This window comes from Leucoraja erinacea, chromosome 7 (assembly GCF_028641065.1).
Source record: "Leucoraja erinacea ecotype New England chromosome 7, Leri_hhj_1, whole genome shotgun sequence".
Lineage (NCBI taxonomy): Eukaryota > Metazoa > Chordata > Chondrichthyes > Rajiformes > Rajidae > Leucoraja > Leucoraja erinaceus.
In genome coordinates, this window is record NC_073383.1 from 5864885 (window position 1) to 5887535 (window position 22651).

Here is a 22651-nt window from a genome sequence, read left to right on the forward strand (position 1 = left end):
CGGACACTTTAACTTGTAATATAATAAATAATTCTGCTCCCATGACATAATTATATCATTCTCCAATATCATTCTTAATACCATTAATAATTGTGGGCTGCAGAGCGGTAGAGTTGCTTCCTCAAAACGCCAGAGACCCGGGTTCGATCCTGACCTCGGGTACATTCTCCCTGTGACCGCGTGGGTTTTCTCCGGGAGCTCCCGTTTCCTCCCACATTACAAAGATGTGTAGGTTCTTAGCTTAATTGGCTTCAGTAAAAATTGTAAAACTGTCCCGAGTCTTCGTTGTCTGATTTGCTATCAGCAGCCCAAGTCTCTGTGTTGAATTATTTAAGGAGATATATTTGCATACATGTCCACATTGAGGAACAGTCATTGTAGAAATGTGTTTTATTGATTTGTGATGTGGACTTTTTATTAACATGTGTTGATCTGCATGGATTTATTAAAACGTTAGATGCAGTGCCCCGTGGTAGCTTATGCAGAAGATTATAAAGCATGGGATTCATACTGACTTGGCCGTGTGGATTTGGAACTGGTTTACTGATGGAAGACAAGGGGTTGTGGTGGAAGAAAAATATTCAAGCAAAGTTCAATCGAGATGAGCGGGGCAGGTTTTCTTTACACAGAGAGTGGTGGGTGCCTGGAACGCGCTGCCAGGGGTGATGGTGGATGCAGATACGATAGTGGTGTTTTAGAGACTTTTGGATAGGCACGTGGATATATTCAACAGCCAAAAATCTGTAGCCTCCCTTTGATCTGGTATTTTGTTGGTTCACATGCTTGATCAATGGTGCTTTATCACTAATGTTTTATTATTATTAATGTTTAGTGTTTTCTGAGTCATTCGTAACTGTCACTGTATGTCATGTTGTTACTTGTGGGCGGAGCACCAAGGCAAATTCCTTGTATGTGAATACTTGGCCAATAAACTTACTTACTTATATGGGGGGAATTAAGGCCGTAGGTTGTAGAGAGAAGGCAGAAGAATGGGGTTGAAAGGGAAAGATAGATCTGCTATGATTAAATGGCAGAGTAGACTCGATGGGTCAAATGGACTACGTCCCCCGCTGTGACTTATTAACTTATGATATGGATTATGTGTGGGCAGATAAGTGTTGGTCTTGGCATCATGTTCGGCACAGATATTGGGCTGAAGTGTATGATCCTGTGCAGTGATATTCTATGTTCAGTTTGGGAGTAGGTTCTCGATGCGGCCATCTTAATGGACACTGGAGTAATGGCCCTGTCCCATTGTACGAGTTCATTCCAAGAGCTCTCCCCAGTTTAAAAAAAAAGCAAACAAGTGGTAAGCACGTAGAATGCACGTAGCGGGTACGTCGGAGCTCGGGGGCGTCTCTTAGCGGCTCGTAACGCTAACGGCAGGTACTCGGGAAACGCGATAAGCTCGGGAAGACTGGTGAAGATTTTTCAACATGTTGAAAAGTGTCCACGAGAGCCCTGAGTACTTACAAGTGGGCATTACCGTAAATCTCCGAGTTCGAATCAGGGCAAACTCAGGAGAACTCTTGAATGAACTCGTACAGTGGGACAGGGGTTTAAGAGGCAGCAATGTGTCCTCTCGTACTGATCACTACAAGAGAACAAGATGGAGGCTCTCCGCAATACTCATTTTTCTAAACCCATTTAGCCTGCTCTGCCAGTCGTATTGTTTACTTGATTTATTACAGAAAATACATTGATTTATAAAGCTAATTTAATAAATATTATAGATTTCCATTTGCACAAAAAGATGACATCATGCTGAGGATATGGTGCCTTGCAAAAATAAAGATGACAATGTACATTGATTTTTTTTGATTGATTTAGAAATATTTTGAGTAGTTCAGTGTCTTGGAGAACAAATGAGTCATATTGGCTCGCACAGTAAACCTTGTGCCAGTAATTCCCAAAAATGATGCGTCAAAATTTCCTCTTCAGACCAAAGCATTAGTTACAGTAATCCAGTAATTCGAATGGCACGTGTAGCTTACATAAACCATGAATATTTATCAACTAAAATAAATATTGAAGGCACTTTGTATCCCCAGTGCAAATGTCAGCACGTGCTTTCTTAATATGGAGACACAAGGAACTGCAGATGCTGGGATCTTGAGAAAACACAAAGTGCTGGAGGAACTCAGCGGGTCAGGCAGCATCTGCGGAGGAAATGGACAGAGGACGTTTCGGGTCAGGATCACCCATCACCTGTCCATTCGCCCCACAGATGCTGCCTGACCCGCTGAGTTCCTCCAGCACTTTGTGGTTCTTTTTGGTGATGCAAAGAACCGCAAATGCTGAAAGGAATGGACAGACGATGTTTCGGGTCAAGCCCCTTGTAGTAAGGGGGAGAAGAACAGCAGACTTTTTTTAATATGCATTCTTTCTGTCAGTATGTGGAAATATCTGGCATTTAAAAGTATGATCCTCTTTGAGAAGATTAGATTTTAGAGACTGCGTGAAAACTGGCCCTTCGGCCCAACGAGTCCGTGCCGACCAGCGATCAACCCATATACTAGCACTATCCTACACACTAGGGACAATTTATAATTTTACTGAAGCTAATTAACCTACAAACCCGTACATTTTTGGAGTGTGGGAGGAAACTGGAGCACCCGGCGAAAACGCACGCGATCACAGGGAGAAGGTGCAAACTCCGTACAGGCAGCACCCATAGTCAGGATCGAACCTCTGGTGCTGTGAGGCAGCAACTCTACTGCTACACTCAGATGCAGAGGAGATTTGTGTGGCTATTGCTAGAACCTATTCCTATTTGAGGAAGGACATCCTTGTGATTGAGGCAGTGCAGCGTAGGTTCATGAGATTGATCCCTGGGATGGCGGGACTGTCATATGAGGAAAGATTGAAAAGACTAGGCTTGTATTCACTGGAGTTTAGAAGGATGAGGGGGACCTTATAGAAACTTATACAATTATAAAAGGACTGGACAAGCTAGATGCAGGAAAAATGTTCCCAATGTTGGGCGAGTCCAGAACCAGGGGCCACAGTCTTAGAATGAAGGGGAGACCATTTAAGACTGAGGTGCGAAAAAACGTTTTCACCCAGAGAGTTGTGAATTTGTGGAATTCCCTGCCACAGACGGCAGTGGAGGCCAAATCACTGGATGGATTTAAGAGAGAGTTAGATAGAGCTCTAGGGGCCAGTGGAGTCAAGGGATATGGGGAGAAGGCAGGCACGGGTTATTGATAGGGGACGATCAGCCATGATCGCAATGAATGGCGGTGCTGGCTCGAAGGGCCGAATGGCCTCCTCCTGCACCTATTTTCTTTGTTTCTAGGTTTCTATGTCACTGGGAAAATCAACATTAAATTATGGCTTGGACAGGTTTGGAGATCACACGCAGGCAGGTGGTACGTGTAGCTGGGACATGTTGGTCGGTGTGGGCAAGTTGGGCTGAAGAGCCTGTGTCCACACTGTATCACTCTATGATTCTATAAGAGGGATGGTTTACTTTGGGACAATGATGGGTGGAACAAAACACTTGATGAAGTGTACAAAGCTGGGAGCACGTGGAGACATCCTCTCTATGATCTCCAACAGTTGGGCAGAAGGGCCTGTCTGTTTCCCTGCTGTATGACTTTATGACTATGACTTCTTCACGGGTCTGAGGAAGGGCCTCGACCCGAAACATCACCTATCCGTTTTCTCCAATGATGCTGTCTGACTCGCTGAGTTACTATAGCACTCTGTGCCTTTCTCAGTGATTTGGCTGACAGATGAGAGGCCACAAGTGGCTATTGTTTCTGACCTCAAAACACTCTGTTTTAGAGGTTAGAGTTTAGAGATACAGCATGCAAACAGGCCCTTCGGCCCACCGAGTCCGCGCTGACCATCCATCACCTGTTCACACTAGTTCTATGTTATCCCACTTTCTCAGGCACTCCCTACACACTGGGGGGCAATTAACCTGCAAACCCACCCGTCTTTGGGATGCGGGAGGAAACCGGAGCACTTGGAGGAAACCCACGATGTGATAGGGAGAACGTGCAAACTCCACACAGACAGCACCAATAGTGAGGATTGAACCCGGGTCTCTGGCGCTGTAAGGCAGCAACTCTACCGCTGTGCCACCCCAGCGGGGGAGGGAATTAGGGTTGCCAAATGTCCCGTATTAGCAGGGACATCCCGTATATTGGGCTAAATTTGTCCCGTACGAGACCGTCCTTGTCCTGTATTTGACTGCTACTCCTCAGGTCGAGGGGACTGTCGCGTCCGGACCCGCCTCACCCGTCCCGATGTAGTACAGCCCATGGAGTGCAGCAGCAGCAGCCCCTCGCCCGTGGCCCCGTCGGTCGGCAGCCCGGCCAGCTGTCCGACCTTCGGACCTTCGCTTACCGCCGACACCACCACCCCTCCTTCTCATGGCCGATCATCGGTTCATGAGTTGGATGGGGCGCTGGACTTTGCGTGTGACATCGTGCGGCCTGGGCCAAAACTCCTCAGCTGGCCCGCCGGCTGGGCTTTGTGTGCAGTCCAGCACCCGGGCCAACTCATCATTCACCCAGCCACGGCCGAGTCGGTCAACGAATTGCCGTCGGGAATTTGTCCCTTATTTTGACCTTTAGTCCCTTATTTGGGAGTGAGAAAGTTGCCAACTCTACTCTATGAGGGGCAACCTTTTCACACAGAAGGCTGTGGGTGTATTGAACCAGCTGCCAGAGGAGATAGTTGAGGTTGGTACTATAACAACATTTGAAAGACACTTGGGCAGGTACATGGATAGGAAAGGTTTGGAGGGATATGGGCCAAATGCAGACAAATGGGACTAACTTAGATGGGGCATCTTGGTCACCATGGAAAGGTTGGGCCGAAGGGTCTGTTTCTGTGCTTTATAACTATGACTCTAAAAGACACTTGGACAGGTACATGGATAGGAAAGGTTTGGAGGGATATGGGTCAAACGCAGGCAGGTGGGATTAGTGGGACACGTTGGTCGATGTGGACAAGTTGGTCCTGTTTCCATACAGTATGACTGTATGACTCTAAGACACAGATTCCTATGAAATCTTTCCCCCACTCACTTTATGACTTGCACTGGCAATGAGCCTGTGCCTGGCCCATTGGTTGCAATCATCATTTGCCACGCATGGGAATTCAAGCATGAAGTCCATAAGTGATAGGAGCAGAATTAGGCCATTCTGCCCATCGAGTCTACTCCGCCATCTAATCATGGCTGATCCATCCTGCCCTCTCAACCCCATTCCTCCCTATAACCCCTGACCACTGTACTAATCAAATGAAGGCCAATAGCAAGCACATCATCTACAATAACAAGCCCGTACATTCTGCCGCAGTTGAGAGGGTGGTTCTTCAATTCACTTCTGTCCTACACTAGGATCCCAAAGTACCTCAGAATTGCGAGGCATATTGTTTGCAGATGGATTTAGCTGTGATCTCTTAATGAGAGTGTGATTTAATTGCAGCACAGGGCATCAATAGAGAAACAAACCGTAGCTGCAGCTGTGATATAATGATGCTGTTTTTAATTGCCTCCTTGAAGCAGTCAGACGTTTGCCTGCACGCTGATTTGTTGGAACTGATTCTATTTGTGAATGAGGTCGCACATTGAGCTGTCCAAGGCAGGCCTACAGAAAGAATCAACACCAGCGTCAGCCTGCTCTCCATTTTGACACAGTGTGGAACCTATACATAACTAAAGCTCTGATCTTGTTATCTTCCGGTTTGCGCGGTCATTCTATTTGCGCAAAAACGGTACGCGATAGCGCTACGATTTTTCGCCAGCTTACTCACCGTTCTCCTGTGCTGTGTGTTCTACGTCACAATGGGAACCCAATGGGCAGTAATGGCTGCATTGCCAGAGAGCTGCTAAGAGTGGATGCGGTTGAGGGGGTGAGGGGGGATGGAGGCCATGGGGGGGAGGGCAAGGAGCGGAGCGGAGGGGGGGTGAGGAAAGGAGGGGAGATCAGGGGCGTCACAATGGGAACCCGTCAGTCCCGCCTGCGCAGTTAGGGGCTATGGGTGAGTGGTGGAATATTGCATTGGGGGAACGGGTTGCATTATGGAATCGGGTGAGTGGTGGAATATTGAGTTGGGGAATGGGTTGCATTGGGGGACCAGGCCTCCCGCGTGACTGGGACCCAATGGGTCCCACAGTCTAGTACAAAATAAAAGCAGGGATCCTAAGGTTAAAGTGTCTTAGTTTTTTAGTTTAGTTTAGAGATACAGCGCGGAAACAGGCCCTTCAGCCCACCGAGTCCGCATTGACCATCGATCCCCATCCACTAACACTATCCTACACTCACAAGAGACAATTTACATTCATATCAAGCCAATTAACCCACAAACCTGTACGTCTTTAGAGTGTGGGAGGAAACCGAAGATCTCAGAGAAAACCCATGCGGTCACGGGGAGAACGTACAAATTTCCGTACAGGCAACACCAGCAGCCGGGATCGAACCCGGGTCTCCGGCGCTGCAAGCTGTCTAGGGCAGCCGGAAGGGAGAGTGTACGCTGGCGCGCTTTAGCTGCCGCTGCTCTCTCTTCATATTGTGTTTTTGATTTTTGTCTTTGGATTGAATTCTGTCTTTAATTTGTGTACTGGTGATGTCTTTACTATTTATTTCATTCCGCTTACATGTTTTTACACTATTTGCTAAATTTTGTAAAGGTGTCCTTGAGACTCTTGAAAGGCGCCCATAAATAAAATGTATTATTATTATTATTATAGGGCAGTAACTCTACTGCTTCACCACCGTGCCACCCTTATTGAAGTGTTATTGAAGAGTTCTAATTTAATGTACAAAACTGTTTTAGTTTGAAGATGCAGCAGAAAAACAGGCCCTTCGACCCAACAACCAATGATCAAGAGTCACAAGAGTTTTATTATAGTATGCCCCACACATTATAATGAAGTTCTCACCGGCAGCAGCACAACTGTTCACACTAGTTGTGTTATCCCACTTTCAAATCCACTCGCTGAGGACAATTTACAGAGGGCCAATTAACCTACAAACCCGCACGTCTTAAGGATGTGGGAGGAAACCAGAGCACCCAGAGGAAACCCACACAGTCACAGGGAGAACATGCAAACTCCACACAGGCAGCACCCAAGGTCAGGATCAAACCCAGGTCTCTGGCACTGTGAGGCAGCAGCTCTACCAGCTGCACCACTGAATCACCCTAACATTTCTGACATTAAACTTCAGAAGTCAAATATATTTTGATTTACATGTTTTCAGTCTACCAGCATAATAATTGAACATTGAGGCTGTAATCTCTTCTGTTTATAAACTATTTATCAAAACGGTTTATAATATAAAATGCAAAAAACAGTGATGTTACGCTGAGGTTTTATAAGACGGGCCAGACCTTATTTGGAATATTGTGAGCAGTTTTGGGCCCCATATCTGAGGAAGGATGTGCTGGCTCTGGAGTGGGTCCAGAGGAGGTTTATGAGAATGATCCCAGGTATGAGTGAGTTAATCTATGATGAGCATTTGACGGCAATGGGCCTGTACTTGCTGGAGTTTAGAAGAATGAGGGGGGACCTCATTGAAATTTACTGAATAGTGAAAGGCTTGAATAGAGTGGATGCGGAGAGGGTATTTTCACTATTGGGACAGTCTAGGATAAGAGGCCTCGGATAAAATAACGGATCATTAGAATGGAGAAGAGGAGGGATTTCTGGTGGTGAATAGTAAGATTAAACGAGAACTTACCAGTTTGAAGTTTGATCTGTATTTTATGAGGAGTTACGATGAGGGATTACGTGAAGAAGCCCGCCAGGCGCATGCGTTGTCATTCTTCAAAGCAGCGGTGTGGAATCACAGATAACTGGAATGACTATACATAGTAAGATTAGAGAAGAGGTACCAGTTAAGTATATGATCAGGGTGGAAGTGGAGGGCACGTAATCCCTCATCGTAACTCCTCATAAAATGCAGATCAAACTTCAAACTGGTAAGTTCTCGTTTAATCTTACTATTTTACTTCGGAGTCACGTGAGTGACTACGTGAAGATTTTAAAGCTCTGTGATTTCATGCCGTGGAACGAGTCCATGCATCACGTCTGCCTTGACTGTTGGGAAGAATTGTGTTAACATAATTTGGATATGAATTCGACATTGAAATCATAAAATATTTAACACAAGTTTATAACCCCTTTATATGGATTTAAATTAATTACAGAACTTAAATTGTTTCTGCAAATGTTCCAGGTTTCATTACTGGTTTATTACAAAATAATTGGAATGTTTTCCCCTCCAGGCCATCCTGCTGCCTCGAGGGTTTGGTCCACTGGTACATCCAACTGTATTGCTGCCGACGTAGCTGCAGCCCTGGTGGAAAGAGATTTTTAAAATTTTAGTATCCACCCCAGCCTGTGTTAGCAACTGTTTCAGCCATCTTGAGATGGTCTGGACCGTCACTCTTGGTGTGGTTGCTAGTGGCTGTACAGAAATGTGCCTTTTCATTGCCTCTTAGGATTCGTTTTCTCCATGTATAATGACAGATGTTTTATTATACACAGACGGTCATCTGCTGGGTATGACCTAATTGTATATTGAGGTCTGCTGATCCCTTTTCTGTTCTGCTTACTATCTCATAAATATGAAACAAAATATTTTCTGTTGAGAAAGTCATGTTGTCCAGTCTATTTTTTGCAGTGACTGTATCCTCTGTGCCGTGACCAATACCATTAGCATGACTGTTTAATGTCAGTCTATGTAGGGACAGAACTGTTGCTGGAGACCAATTCCAGCATGCAGTCTAGTTGTATTCCTTTGATACCCGACTGATCTCGCTGGATACACCATTGCCAATTTGTATAGCCAGATTGTCACAGATGTCAATTTGTTTCCACCCTGTGGTTAATGTATGCTACCACGGTGGTATTGGTTGCTCTGCACCCAAGGGTACTGGCATCAGATTGCAGTACAATGGAAAAGGTTACTGACAATGTTTGGATAGGAACAAGGCCAGATGTTATCTATCCACCATTTAGTTCCATTTTAGCCTGATTGGTAGTTTCACAGATCTGTCAAGTGACCTGCATAATTTAGAGTGCTTGTATTTTGCTCTCTATATGTTTTGGTAATGTAGAGGTCCAAATTTGTGTGGCTGGAAAGGCAGCCATCATTATGCAGGTTACTTTAGCTACCAATCTGATGGATGGTTTGCTGATGTCAGTGAGGTTATTATAAGCCTCTATTAAACCTGTAGCCTTTTCCTTAGGTAGAGTCACCGACATGTGAACTTAGTCAATGGTGAAAACCTCATGTAGTCCACAGTAGTGGAAGACGTTAGTTTAGATTTAACTGGATGAAATGAATCCCAGTTCCCCAAATAACTTTTTTGTGGCTGTTACAGTTTGTTTGGCCAATTCCAAAGTTTTTGCCCATAATGAGTATGTCATCTGAATATGCCATAACCATGTGTATACGTTTCCGTAGAAACGCTTGGGCTGGTTTCAAATTTTTTGTGAACAGCCTGGGCTGATGATTACCCATTTGGCAGTGCTTTGTACTGTTAGTTGTCCCATCCAGTTGAATTTAAGTAACATCTGTGGTCACCTCGTATAGGCACTGAATAGTAAGCATCTTTTAAAATTGATGCTGACCATTGAAGTGACCTTTGGGAATTAATAGTTAAGCAGTAACAAGGGTATCTATTTTGTCAGATCTATGATGATGCGATGACCATCATCTTTTTGTTTTGATAGATATATTGGACACAAATTTTAATGGTTCGTGTTGAGTTTTCTCAATTACACCTTTTATGCAAAGCCGTTTCAGTTCAGCTTGCACTTTTGATTTCCTTTATCAGAAAGCACGAACATTTGGTTCAGTATATGCTGAACTGGAGGGCTGTACTTGTGTATAAAGTCTGTTGTATATCCCTGGATACTGCTTAAGATGTAGGTATATTTATCATGCTCCATGCATTCAGAAGAGAGCGTATCTCCACCCAAATCTCCGTGCCCACTGTTTGTAGGGAACCAGACCCACCTACCTCCATGTTACTAGTGGCCGGTTTACCGTTTTGTCGGTTCTTCGCTGTTGTTGTAGCGCTGGGTCTGGATTTACGGTTTGGTTGGCGTTGGAGGTCCCGCATCTTCTAGGAAGGCCGGCCTGGGCCATGGCCTTAAAAAGACTCATGTTTTGAGTACCGGTCCTTCGAGCTTTCACCAGTTCTGCTGGTGGGTGCTTGGGGGTGCCAGTAGGTTCTCTTGTTCCTGCACCCCTCCACCTTCCCCAGCCAGCTTTACTAGCAGCACTATGGACAGTCCTTTGTCCAGCTTCCCCTCCTGTACATACCCAGTGTGGGGAAACATTAGTTTTTGCTCCCTCTCCCGCCCGTTGCGGGAGCGAGTCGGGATCGAGGGTCGGGCACAGCTATTACTATTACGGGAGCCGACTCCGGTCGCAGCTGTTGTCCCCTGTTGCGCTTACTCCACCTGGCTTAGCCACGGCAGGAGCGCAATCTCATATGGCCCCTAATTTTTAAAAAGGGGGCAGTGCACTAATACAACCTACCGTTGTGTAGGTTGTTGGCTCCGTTTTTCTCCACCCCGTATGGGGTGAAGTTGGCACTCGCTCCTGTTTATGGGAGATAGTGGTGCCGACGTCCGTTGCTGGCTGCCTGCTGCTGTTCAGCGGCAGCTCGGCAGTCTTCCTGGAAACAAGAAGAAAAGGTAAGGAAATCTCTTACCTGCTCCGCAGCCCCAGACCCATGTAGCGTCGGTCCTTGGGGCTGTTGTCCGAATTGTCGGACTGACGGCTCCGGAGTATTCCCTTGTCGTCGCCTCCCGGAGCTGAAGTCGCACGAACTCTAGCTAAGGGAGACTGTCGTGCCACCGGCCGTTGCTGGCTGCCTGCTGCTTGCAGACTCCTCCCCCGCCAGCTTTCAACAGCCTTCTGTAGAAAAAAGGTAAGTATGGAAACGATGTTCCCTTACCTTACTGTTGCAGGTTCGAAACCCTGCCGTTCGGGAGGAACGTCCTTCCTCCCGACAATGACGAGTTGCAATGCGTGTAGCGCAATGACAACGCATGCGCCTGGCGGGCTTCTTCACGTAGTCACTCACGTGACTCCGAAGTAAAATCTGTGGATTCCATTGCCACTGATGGCCGTGGAGGCAAATTCATTGGGTATTTTTAAGGGAGAGATTGACATGTTAAGGGCTTGGACACGCTAGAGGTAGGAAACATGTTCCCGATGTTGGGGGAGTCTAGAACCAAGAACACCTTTTCTCACAGAGAGTGGTGAGTCTGTGGAATTCTCTGCCTCAGACGGCGGTGGAGGCAGGTTCTCTGGATACTTTCAAGAGAGAGCTAGATAGGGCTCTTAAAAATAGCGGAGTCAGGAGATATGGGGAGAAGGCAGGAACGGGGTACTGATTTCGATGATCAGCCGTGATCACATTGAGTGGCGGTGCTGATTTGTATGACCAATGGCTTACTCCTGGCTTCGAAGGGCCGAATGGCCTAATTCTGCTCCAGTGAATTATGAACTCACAGAGCACAAGATTCATACTGAGATAAATGGATTCACTCTCTGTGGCTCTGTTTCAAATTTGATTCAATAGTGAGTTAATAAAACATCCTCCGATGCACCAAAAGTCATCCTCACCCAGAGAGTGGTGAATCTGTGGAATTCTCTGCCACAGAAGGCAGCGGAGGCCAATTCACTGGATGTTTTCAAGAGAGAGAGAGATTTAGCTCTTAGGGCTAACAGAATCAGGGGATATGGGGGAATAGCAGGGACGGGGTACTGATTTTCCATGATGAGCCGTGATCACATTGAGTGGCGGTGCTGATTTGTATGGCCAATGGCTTACTCCTGTACCTATGCTTCTATATGTCTATTCCTTCCACGGATGCTGCCTGACCCACTGGGACCCTCCAGTACTCATTCCCTTCACTCGATGATTCATGGGTGCCCAGGCCTCGAGCTCCCTCTTTCAACCTTTCCCCACCTTGTGGGGCGTGGACTCGCCATCAAATTCAGATTCAGATTCAACTTTAATTGTTATTGTCAGTGTACAGTACAGAGACAACAAAATGCAGTTCGCATCTCCCTGGAAGAGCGACATAGAATATGATTTCAATAAATAAATCTATTTACATGTATACATAGTGTTTTTCCTGTGGGAGGAGTGTCCGGGGGGGGGGTGATTGGCAGTCACCGAGGTACGTTGTTGAGTAGTGTGACTGCCGCGGGGAAGAAGCTGTTCCTGGACCTGCTGGTCCGGCAACGGAGAGACCTGTAGCGCCTCCCGGATGGTAGGAGGGTAAACAGACCATGGTTGGGGTGAGAGCAGTCCTTGGCGATGCTGAGCGCCCTCCGCAGACAGCGCTTGCTTTGGACAGACTCAATGGAGGAGTGCGAAGAACCGGTGATGCGTTGGGCAATTTTCATCACCCTCTGCAGTGCTTTCCGGTCGGAGACAGAGCAGTTGCCATACCATACTGTGATGCAGTTGGTAAGGATGCTCTCGGTTGTGCAGCAGTAGAAGTTCACCAGAATCTGAGGAGACAGATGGACCTTCTTCAGTCTCCTCAGGAAGAAGAGACGCTGGTGAGCCTTCTTGACCATCTGAGCTGATTCCTTGCCTGAGATCGATGCTCCAAAGGAATTTAATGTCAAGGAGCTCGCAGTCGGGAAGCTCCAAAACCCGACTCGGGGTAGATCTCCTGGCGCGGGGGAGCAGAGATTCCCCCCCCCATGCAGGAGCTTGATCGACCCGATGAAGAGGCCCGCCACCGGCTACGGGAGTGCGTCCCGTCACGGAAGGTTAGAAGCCCCCGACCACTGGAGGACAACGAAGGGAGAGATTTAATTTTTTTTTTCGCCTTCCATCACAGTGAGGAATGTGGAGGAGTCACTGTGGTGGATGTTTATGTTAAAATGTGTTTTTGTGTTCCGTTGCTTTTTATTGATATGACTGTATGGCAAATGAAATTCCTCGTATGTTGCAATACATACTTGGCAAATAAAGTATGAGTATGATTGTGATGAAAACTGTGTCTATGCGTCTACCACCTGCTGCCTCACAGTGCCGGAGACCCGGGTGCCGTCTGTACTGAGTTTCTGCGTTCCCCCTGTGACCGTTGTGTTTTCCCCCAGATGCTCCGATTTCTGGTGGGACTAGTGTAGATGGTCCATGTTGGTCAGTGTGGGCAAGGTGGGCCGAAGGCCCTGCTTCCACGCTGTCTGACTGCATGCATTATCATCAGAATTGTTGCCCGTTTACTCATAGGATCATAGCTTCTAAATTTAAAACAAATTACTTTCTACTCTCTATAATAGCTCTACTTACTGGGCATGTTAGCAGTGCTGGAGGCTTGAAAATCTCAATGATAATTCAGGACAATCATAACTGAATCAGCCAAAGGGGAAATTGAGTTCTATTTAATTTTAAGTGAAGATCTAATTCTTCCGAGACTTCAGTATTTCTAGCTTGCATTTTACCTTATTGGATATTTAATTAAAAACATTTGCTAATTAATATTTCAGAAGCAATATTGCAGTATTTTAAAACAATATGTTTATGGCAGACTGATTTGATTTGCAACAAATTTGTGCTGATCGAAAAGGCCAACAACATTGGTGGACAAGTTTGCTTTATTTAAACTGTAATTTTTATTGTGGTGCCCTCCAGTTTGAGTCCGAAGGTCGCCCAGCACGGAAAAGGGGCTGTCCCACTGCGGCGACATAATCTGCGAGTTTAGAAGAGTTTGCCCTCGACTCAAACTCGCAGCATGGTCAACACGTGGTCCTCGGAGGTCCGCTGAGGTTACTGGAACTCTCCTTCATGCTCGAGGGAAGTTCCCGCATACTCGCGGCGAGCCTCAACTAGGTCGCGGAAACATTTTCAGCATGTTGAAAAATTTTCGCCCAAAGAATTGTAGCATTTTTCTGGCCGGCGCAGGATTTTGAAATGTTCGAAACCTTTCGGCGACAGTTGACTTGACGCCAATGAGCGTAGCTTGACTTCTCCTGGCGTAGGTTGTCGCCGGTGCTGACTTTGGTGACTTCCATTAGCGACTACCTCCGTCAACCGGCGACCAGTATCGGCGACTGAATTGTCTTCAGTTGTCGCCAACAGGATCATACCTTGTCGTAGCTTGTCACGGGTGGATGTAGGTGGTCGTAGGTGTGGTCATAGGTTGATGTGGGACTTGCTAGCGCCCGCCGGGGGCTTTGACTTTGACTTCGGGAGAGGAATGGAGAGCAGGGGAGAGCCAAGACTTTGCCTTCCATCACAGTGAGGAGGAGATTCACTGTGATGGATGTTTAGAAACATAGAAACATAGAAATTAGGTGCAGGAGTAGGCCATTCGGCCCTTAGAGCCTGCACCGCCATTCAATTTGATCATGGCTGATCATCCAACTCAGTATCCCGTACCTGCCTTCTCTCCATACCCCCTGATCCCCTTAGCCACAAGGGCCACATCTAACTCCCTCTTAAATATAGCCAATGAACTGGCCTCAACTACCCTCTGTGGCAGAGAGTTCCAGAGATTCACCACTCTCTGTGTGAAAAAAGTTATTCTCATCTCAGTTTTAAAGGATTTCCCCCTTATCCTTAAGCTGTGACCCCTTGTCCTGGACTTCCCTAACATCGGGAACAATCTTCCTGCATGTAGCCTGTCCAACCCCTTAAGAATTTTGTAAGTTTCTATAAGATCCCCTCTCAATCTTCTAAATTCTAGAGAGTACAAATCAAGTCTATCCAGTCTTTCTTCATAAGACAGTCCCGACATCCCAGGAATCAGTCTGGTGAACCGTCTCTGCACTCCCATGATTTACCTTTCGTAAATCCATGCTGACTTTGTCCAATGATTTCACCACTTTCCAAATGTGCTGCTATCCCATCTTTAATAACTGACTCTAGCAGTTTCCCCACTACCGATGTTAGACTAACTGGTCTGTAATTCCCCATTTTCTCTCTCCCTCCCTTCTTAAAAAGTGGGGTTACGTTTGCTACCCGCCAATCCTCAGGAACTACTCCAGAATCTAAAGAGTTTTGAAAGATTATTACTAATGCATCCACTATTTCTGGAGCTACTTCCTTAAGTACTCTGGGATGCAGCCTATCTGGCCCTGGGGATTTATCGGCCTTTAATCCATTCAATTTACCCAACACCACTTCCCGGTTAACCTGGATTTTACTCAATTCCTCCAACTCCTTTGACCCGCGGTCCCCTGCTATTTCCGGCAAATTATTTATGTCTTCCTTAGTGAAGACGGAACCAAAGTAGTTATTCAATTGGTCCGCCATATCCTTGTTCCCCATGATCAACTCATCTGTTTCTGACTGCAAGGGACCTACATTTGTTTTAACTAATCTCTTTCTTTTCACATATCTATAAAAACTTTTGCAGTCAGTTTTTATGTTCCCTGCCAATTTTCTTTCATAATCTATTTTCCCTTTCCTAATTAAGCCCTTTGTCCTCCTCTGCTGGTCTTTGAATTTCTCCCAGTCCTCCGTAGGCTGCTTTTTCTGGCTAATTTGTACGCATCATCCTTCGCTTTGATACTATCCCTGATTTCCCTTGTTATCCATGGATGTACTACCTTCCCTGATTTATTCTTTTGCCAAACTGGGATGAACAATTTTTGTAGTTCATCCATGCAGTCTTTAAATGTCTTCCATTGCATATCCACCGTCAACCCTTTTAGAATTAATTGCCAGTCAATCTTGGCCAATTCACATCTCATACCCTCAAAGTTACCTTTCTTTAAGTTCAGAACCATTGTTTCTGAATTAACAATGTCACTCTCCATCCTAATGAAGAACTCAACCATATTATGGTCACTCTTGCCCAAGGGGGCACGTACAACAAGATTGCTAACTAACCCTTCCTCATTACTCAATACCCAGTCTAAAATAGCCTGCTCTCTCGTTGGTTCCTCTACATGTTGATTTAGATAACTATCCCGCATACATTCCAAGAAATCCTCTTCCTCAGCACCCCTGCCAATTTGATTCACCCAATCTATATGTAGATTGAAGTCACCCATTATAACTGTTTTGCCTTTGTCGCACGCATTCCTAATTTCCTGTTTGATACCATCTCCAACTTCACTACTACTGTTAGGTGGCCTGTACACAACACCCACCAGCGTTTTCTGCCCCTTAGTGTTTTGCAGCTCTACCCATACCGATTCCACATCCTCCAAACTAATGTCCTTCCTTTCCATTGCATTAATCCCCTCTCTAATCAGTAACGCTACCCCACCTCCTTTTCCTTTCTGTCTATCCCTCCTGAATATTGAATATCCCTGGATGTTCAGCTCCCAACCTTGGTCACCCTGGAGCCATGTCTCCGTGATCCCAACTATATCATAGTCATTAATAGCTATCTGCACATTCAACTCATCCACCTTATTACGAATGCTCCTTGCATTGAGACACAAAGCCTTCAGGCTTGTTTTTACAACACTCTTACCCTGTTTGTGTACATTGTGTTGGTGTGTGTCTTGGTTCTTGTCTTGTATGACTGCAGAAACCAAATTTCGTTTGAACTTAATGTGAGGTTCAAATGACAAATAAACGGTATTGTATTGTATTGTATGTCCTAATAGATCGCCGGTTGTGGGTAGCTTGCCGTAGCTTGATGTCGACTAGGTGGTAGGTTGTTGTAAACATTGTCATAGGCATTGTCGTAGGGGGGGTCCAATCTCCGGTTTTTCATCAACCTGCCACGACTATGACAGTCGCCGAAAAAATCGCCTAATTGAGACGGGCCTATCATTTTCCTCCCATTCCCACCCTGACCTTTCTGTCCTCCATTGTCAGAGTGAGGCTAAACGCTAATTGGCGGAACAGCATCTCATATTTTGCTTGGGCAACTTACAGCCCAGTGGTATGAATATTGATTTGTCTCACTTCAGGTAGTCCCGGCATTCCCTCTCTCTCCATCCCTCCCCCATCCCAAGTCGCACCAGCTTCTCATTTTCACCCAACAAACACCTTACAATGGCTTGTTTCCTTTATCATCGTTACTTATTTGCATATCTTTCATTCATTGTTATTTATCTCTCCACATCATATATCTCTCGTTTCCCTTATCCCTAACCAGTCTGAAGAAGGGTCTCGACCCAAAATGTCACCCATTCCTTCTCTCCAGAGATGCTGCCGGATTACTCCAGATGAATCCAGAGATTACTCCAGTATTTTGTATCTATCTACGGTTTGTAGGTTAGTTGGCTTTGGTAAAATTGTATAATTGTAAATTGTCCCTAGCATGTGTAGGATAGTGTTTTTGTGGTATTTTGTGGAACTAGTGCCATTTGTGGAATTCCCTGCCAATTTGTGGAATTCCCTGCCACAGAGGGCAGTGGAGGCCAAATCACTGGATGGATTTAAGAGGGAGTTAGATAGAGCTCTAGGGGCTAGTGGAATCAAGGGATATGGGGAGAAGGCAGGCACGGGTTATTGATTGGGGACGATCAGCCATGATCACAATGAATGGCGGTGCTGGCTCGAAGGGCCGAATGGCCTCCTCCTGCACCTATTTTCCATTTCTATGCTTGGCATGGACTCGGTTAGCCGAAGGGCCTGTTTTGGCTTTGTATCTCTAGGCTAAACTAAACTAAAACAAAACCTCTCCCTTAGGCATTGTGTCCAAGGCAAACTTGGTATGGAATGGTTTCTACAAGCTTCATTCTACAGCAAATCTTTACCCTCATAACTGTTTAAATGAACGGTATTTATATAGTGTAACTGATTATGAAAGTTGTAGCTGTGTGGCAAAACTCTTGCTTTCTTATGATTGTTTTCTGTTCTCTCCTACAGGTGGAAGTTCACCTTTTATCTTTATATATTCTCCTACGGTGTGCGGTTCCTGAAGAAGGTAGGTGATTCACAACCTGAAAATAGTTTGGGATCGTCTTTTTATTCTGTTCTTCAATGTTAATAATAAGGTATCGACACAAGGAACTGCAGATGCCGGTTTACCAAGGAAAGGCACAGAGTGCTGGAGTAACTCAACGGGTCTGGCAACATCTCTGGAGAACATGGATAGGTGACGTTGCAGGTCGGGAACCTTCTTCAGATTGATTGGAGGATGGTCCTGGTCAGAAGAATGGACGCGACCCAATGCTGCCTGACCCGCTGAGTTACTCCAGCACTCTGTGAAACATCACCTATCCATGTTCTCCAGAGATGCTGCCTGACCCGCTGAGTTACTCCAGCACTCTGTGAAATGTCACCTATCCATGTTCTCCATAGATAATGCCTGACCCGCTGAGTTACTCCAGCGCTCTGTGTCGTCCCATAATAATGATGTTCAAGGTTCAAGTTGATTTGGCACATGCACTCATTAAGGTAGAGTGAAATGATTTACCATGCAGCGAGCCATTCAAAAACAGGACAATACACAGTAGAAAATAACACAAACATTCCCCACAGTGGAATCAACATTTCTCACTGTGATGGAAGGCCATAACATTCAGTCAATCTTCCTCCTTTGTTCACCCGTGGTCAGGGCCATGAACCCTCCGCAGTCGCCGCTATGGAGGGCGGGCCGGATGTACAGGCCCTCTCGTCGGGATGATCGAAACTCCGATGTCGGGACGGATGGGAACACACACTTGGAGTTCCCGAATCGGCCACTTTCTTACCTGGCTTCACGATCCGGTGGGCAGCGCGACTCTGGTCAGCAGCGGCCTCTGCAGCCTGTCCGCGTTTTTATTATTTTTTGTCTATGTTTATATGTAGTTTTTGTTATTTTATGTTGGGGGTGTGTGTGTGTGTGGGGTGGGGTGGGGTGGGGTGGGGTGGGGGGGGGGGGGGAACTTTTAAATCTCTCCCTGCACTGGAGACCCGACCTTTTCTCGTCGGGTCTCAGCTGTCGTTGGGGCCGCAACGAGGAGCGGCCTCCAACAGGAAGAAGCCGGGGACTCAGGTGCCGACTCACCGTTGCCGTCGCGGAGCTGGCCGAGACCGGAGCGGGTGGAGCGGTGGAGGAGCGTTGCCGCTGCCGCTGCTGCTGCTGCTGCTGCTGCTGCCGCTGCTGCTGCTGAGTCGGAGGCTGCTGCTGCGGGTCTGCGGACAGCGGCACCGGGAGCCCGCGCTTCCCTGGAGGGAGACCGCTTTTCGGGGCTCCTGCAACGGCGACTTCTCCCGCCCGAGTTGCGGGGTTGAAGAGCTCCTGGAGCGGGGCCTGACACCACTGCCCCGCGCGGCTTGGAATGCGGGACTTTGCGAGCGCACGCCGGGGGCTCCAACACCAAGACCCGGTGTGCGACCTCGCACCACCCGGCGTGGCTTTAATGGCCGCGGGACAATCGCCATCGCCAGCCGGGGGCTATGACTTTGACTCTGACATCGGGGGGGAGAGAGTGCAGTGGAGAGATAAGTTTATTTGGCCTTCCATCACAGCTATGTGATGGATGTTTATGTAAAATGTAATTATGTTGTGTCTGGGGTCTATTTGTGTGTAATGTATGGCTGCAGAAACGGCATTTCATTTGGACCTCCAGGGGTCCAAATGACAATTAAATTGACTCTTGACTCTTGACTCTTGATGCCATAGTCCTCAGGCTGGCGGTCGGAGCTCTACTACTGGCGTACCCCGGCAAGGGATCGCCCGGCTCCGCGATGGTAAATCCACAGCGACTGCTGCTGAAGCTCTGGGCTGGCCTCCGAGAAAGGCCGCATCAATCCAGTTGTTTGGCCGCGGGGGGGGGGGGGGGCGAAGTTGCGACAAAGGAAAAAGTCGTATCTCTGTCGAAGTCCACACTAAAACATACTAAAACATACATTTAGACATACATTAGACATACTAAAAAACAAAAAAAGTCGAAAGGTTGAACACGCTGCTGGTGAGGCTGCCGCTCACGGTGCCACCCATGGTGTACATGGACCAGACTAAATGTTGCATTACCATCTTCTCCCTGCGTAGGACAGCCAGCAAATTTGTTGTTTTCAATTTCAAAATGACTACATTTATCGGTGAAATTCCAATGATCATTCGATATTTCATTAGCTGCTGTTAGCTTTCGGTTTTCATGATGTAACTCAAACCAGTGAACATCATCATGTCCCCCCAATCTCTTTGTCAGTTTGGGGGATTTCACTGATTGAATGTATTTGAGTCATAGAGTCAGCAGGACCTTCAGCCTACAAACATTGCCATGTGACACTGAGACACCGGGGAACTGAATCTTGAGCAAAACACAAAGTGCCGGAGGAACTCAGTGGGTCAGGCAGCATCCGTGGAGGGAATGGACAGGCGACATTTCGGGCCGGGACCCTTCTTCAGGTTGATGAAGGGGGTGGAAGCTGGGAAAGAGAAATGGGGGTGGGACAAAACCTAGCGAGTGATAGGTGGATACAGGTGAGGGGGGTGATGGGTGGAGTAAGTGACTAAGGCTGGAGATGAAAAGGAGACAAAAGATATCAGATCAAGGGAAATGAGCGGTGAGAATGATTTGGATGAGAACATACCGGGCAAGATTAGCAAGTTTGCTGGTGATACAAAGGTTAGTGGTTTTGCAGATAGTGAAGATGGTTGTGAACGATTGCAGCAGGATCTGGATCAATTGGCCAAGTGGGCAGAGGAATGGTTGATGGAATTTAATGCTGAGAAATCTGAGGTGTTGGATTTTGGGACGTCGAACAAGGTCAGGACCTACACAGTAAATGGTAGGCCTCTGGGTAGTGTTGTAGAGCAGGGGGATCTAGGTATACAGGTGCATGGTTCATTGAAGGTCAAGTCACAGGTAGATATGTGGTCAAAAAGGCTTTTGGCACTTTGGCCTTCATAGAAACATAGAAACATAGAAATTAGGTGCAGGAGTAGGCCATTCGGCCCTTCGAGCCTGCACCGCCATTCAATATGATCATGGCTGATCATCCAACTCAGTATCCCGTACCTGCCTTCTCTCCATACCCCCTGATCCCCTTAGCCACAAGGGCCACATCTAACTCCCTCTTAAATATAGCCATCATTCAGAGTGTTGGGTATAGAAGTTGGGAGGTCATGTTACAGTTGTATAAGACGTTGGTGAGTCCGCATTTAGAATATTGTGTTCAGTTCTGGGCACCATGTTATAGGAAAGATATTGTCAAGCTTGAAAGAGTTCAGAGAAGATTTACGAGGATGTTGCCAGGACTAGACGGTGTGAGCTATAGGGAGAGACTGAGTAGGCTGGGTCTCTATTCCTTGGAGCACAGGAGGATAAGGGGTGATCTTATAGAGGTGTATAAAATCATGAGAGGAATAAATCGGGTAGATGCACAGTCTCTTGCCCAGAGTAGGGGAATCGAGGACCAGAGGACATAGGTTCAAGGTGAAGGGGAAAAGATTTAACAGGAATCTGAGGGGTAACTTTTTCACACAAAGGATGGTGGATGTATGGAATGAGCTGCCAGAGGAGGTAGTTGAGGCAGGGACTAACTATCCCAATGTTTAAGACACAGCTAGGCAGGTACATGGATAGGACAGGTTTGGAGGGATATGGACCAAGCGCAGGCAGATGGGACGTTTTGGCCGGTGTGGGTGAGTTGGGACGAAGGGCCTATTTCCACACTGTATCACTCTATGACTCTTAAGAGGAGGAATGAAAGAGAAAGCCAGAGGGAGGGATGTGGATAAAATGGGATGGCGGAGGAGAAAGAGGGGGGTCAAAAGGGAACTGTGGGACTCGGGGATGGGATATGAGTGTCAGGGGTTATGGGGAGAAGAGAAGGCAGGAGAATGGGGTTCGGAGGGAGAGATAGATCAGCCATGATTGAATAGCGGAGTAGAGATGACAGGCCAAATGGCCTAATTCTGCTCCTATTACTTATGCCCGTTTGTCTTTTGACCTTATGAGTGTACGGTGGAGGGGAAAAGAACAGGGTGACCAGGGTGGAGGGAGATGGTGGGGGAAACATGCACTTATTGGACTGTGGGTTGGGGGAAAGAGGTTTGATGCTTCTGAGGAGTTTATTTCACATTTCTAGTTCAGTTTGTAAGCACTAAAAAAAAATTGTCAAGCTGATTTTGTAATTCCACATTTCCAGTGAGTAATTATGATTCTAGAAGGATCTATTGGAAAACCATCACAACTTCCTCCAAGAACCACCCAATATCAGCTTCTGTGTCTGAAGCATATAATCACAAAATCAATCCATGTTTGTTCAAGCTGAGCACCTTGAAAATCACTGTCGACAAAAATGCTGGAGAAACTCAGCGGGTGAGGCAGCATCTATGGAGCGAAGGAAAGAGGCGACGTTTCGGGTCGAGATCCTTCCTGTGGTTCTTTTAAATAAAGCAACCAGCAAACGCTAGCGTGGCGTTTACAGAGGAGACTTGTGCCTCTGACATTGCACCTCTGTTCACTGGATGTGGCAACACAAGTAAACATAGTGATCATGCAGGCATATAGAGACCTAGAGCAGGGAAACAGGCCCTTCAGCCCAACTTGCCCACGCAGACCAACACATCCCACTGGCCTGTGTTTGGATCATATCCCTTTCCCATCCATGTACCAGTCTAAATTCCTTGTGATAGTACCTGTCTCATCTACCTTCTCTGGCAGCTCATTCCAAACACCCACCACCCTTTGTGTAAAAAAAGTTGCCCCTTAGGTTCCAAATAAATCTTTCCCCCCCTCGCCTGAAACCTATGTCCTCTGGTTGTTACTTCCCCAACTCTGGTTAGACGACTGTGCAT

At 46.7% G+C, this 22651-nt stretch overlaps 1 protein-coding gene across 2 annotated transcripts in view; it reads left to right on the plus strand.

Annotated features, from left to right (window-relative positions):
• cers6 (ceramide synthase 6) overlaps nucleotides 1–22651 on the plus strand; it is a 144934-nt gene that overhangs the window by 65375 nt on the left and 56908 nt on the right. For both annotated transcript variants that reach the window (XM_055637686.1, XM_055637687.1), the window contains exon 4: nucleotides 17785–17842. In XM_055637686.1, the coding sequence (XP_055493661.1) occupies nucleotides 17785–17842 (58 nt within the window). The remainder of the gene's footprint in view (nucleotides 1–17784; nucleotides 17843–22651) is intronic.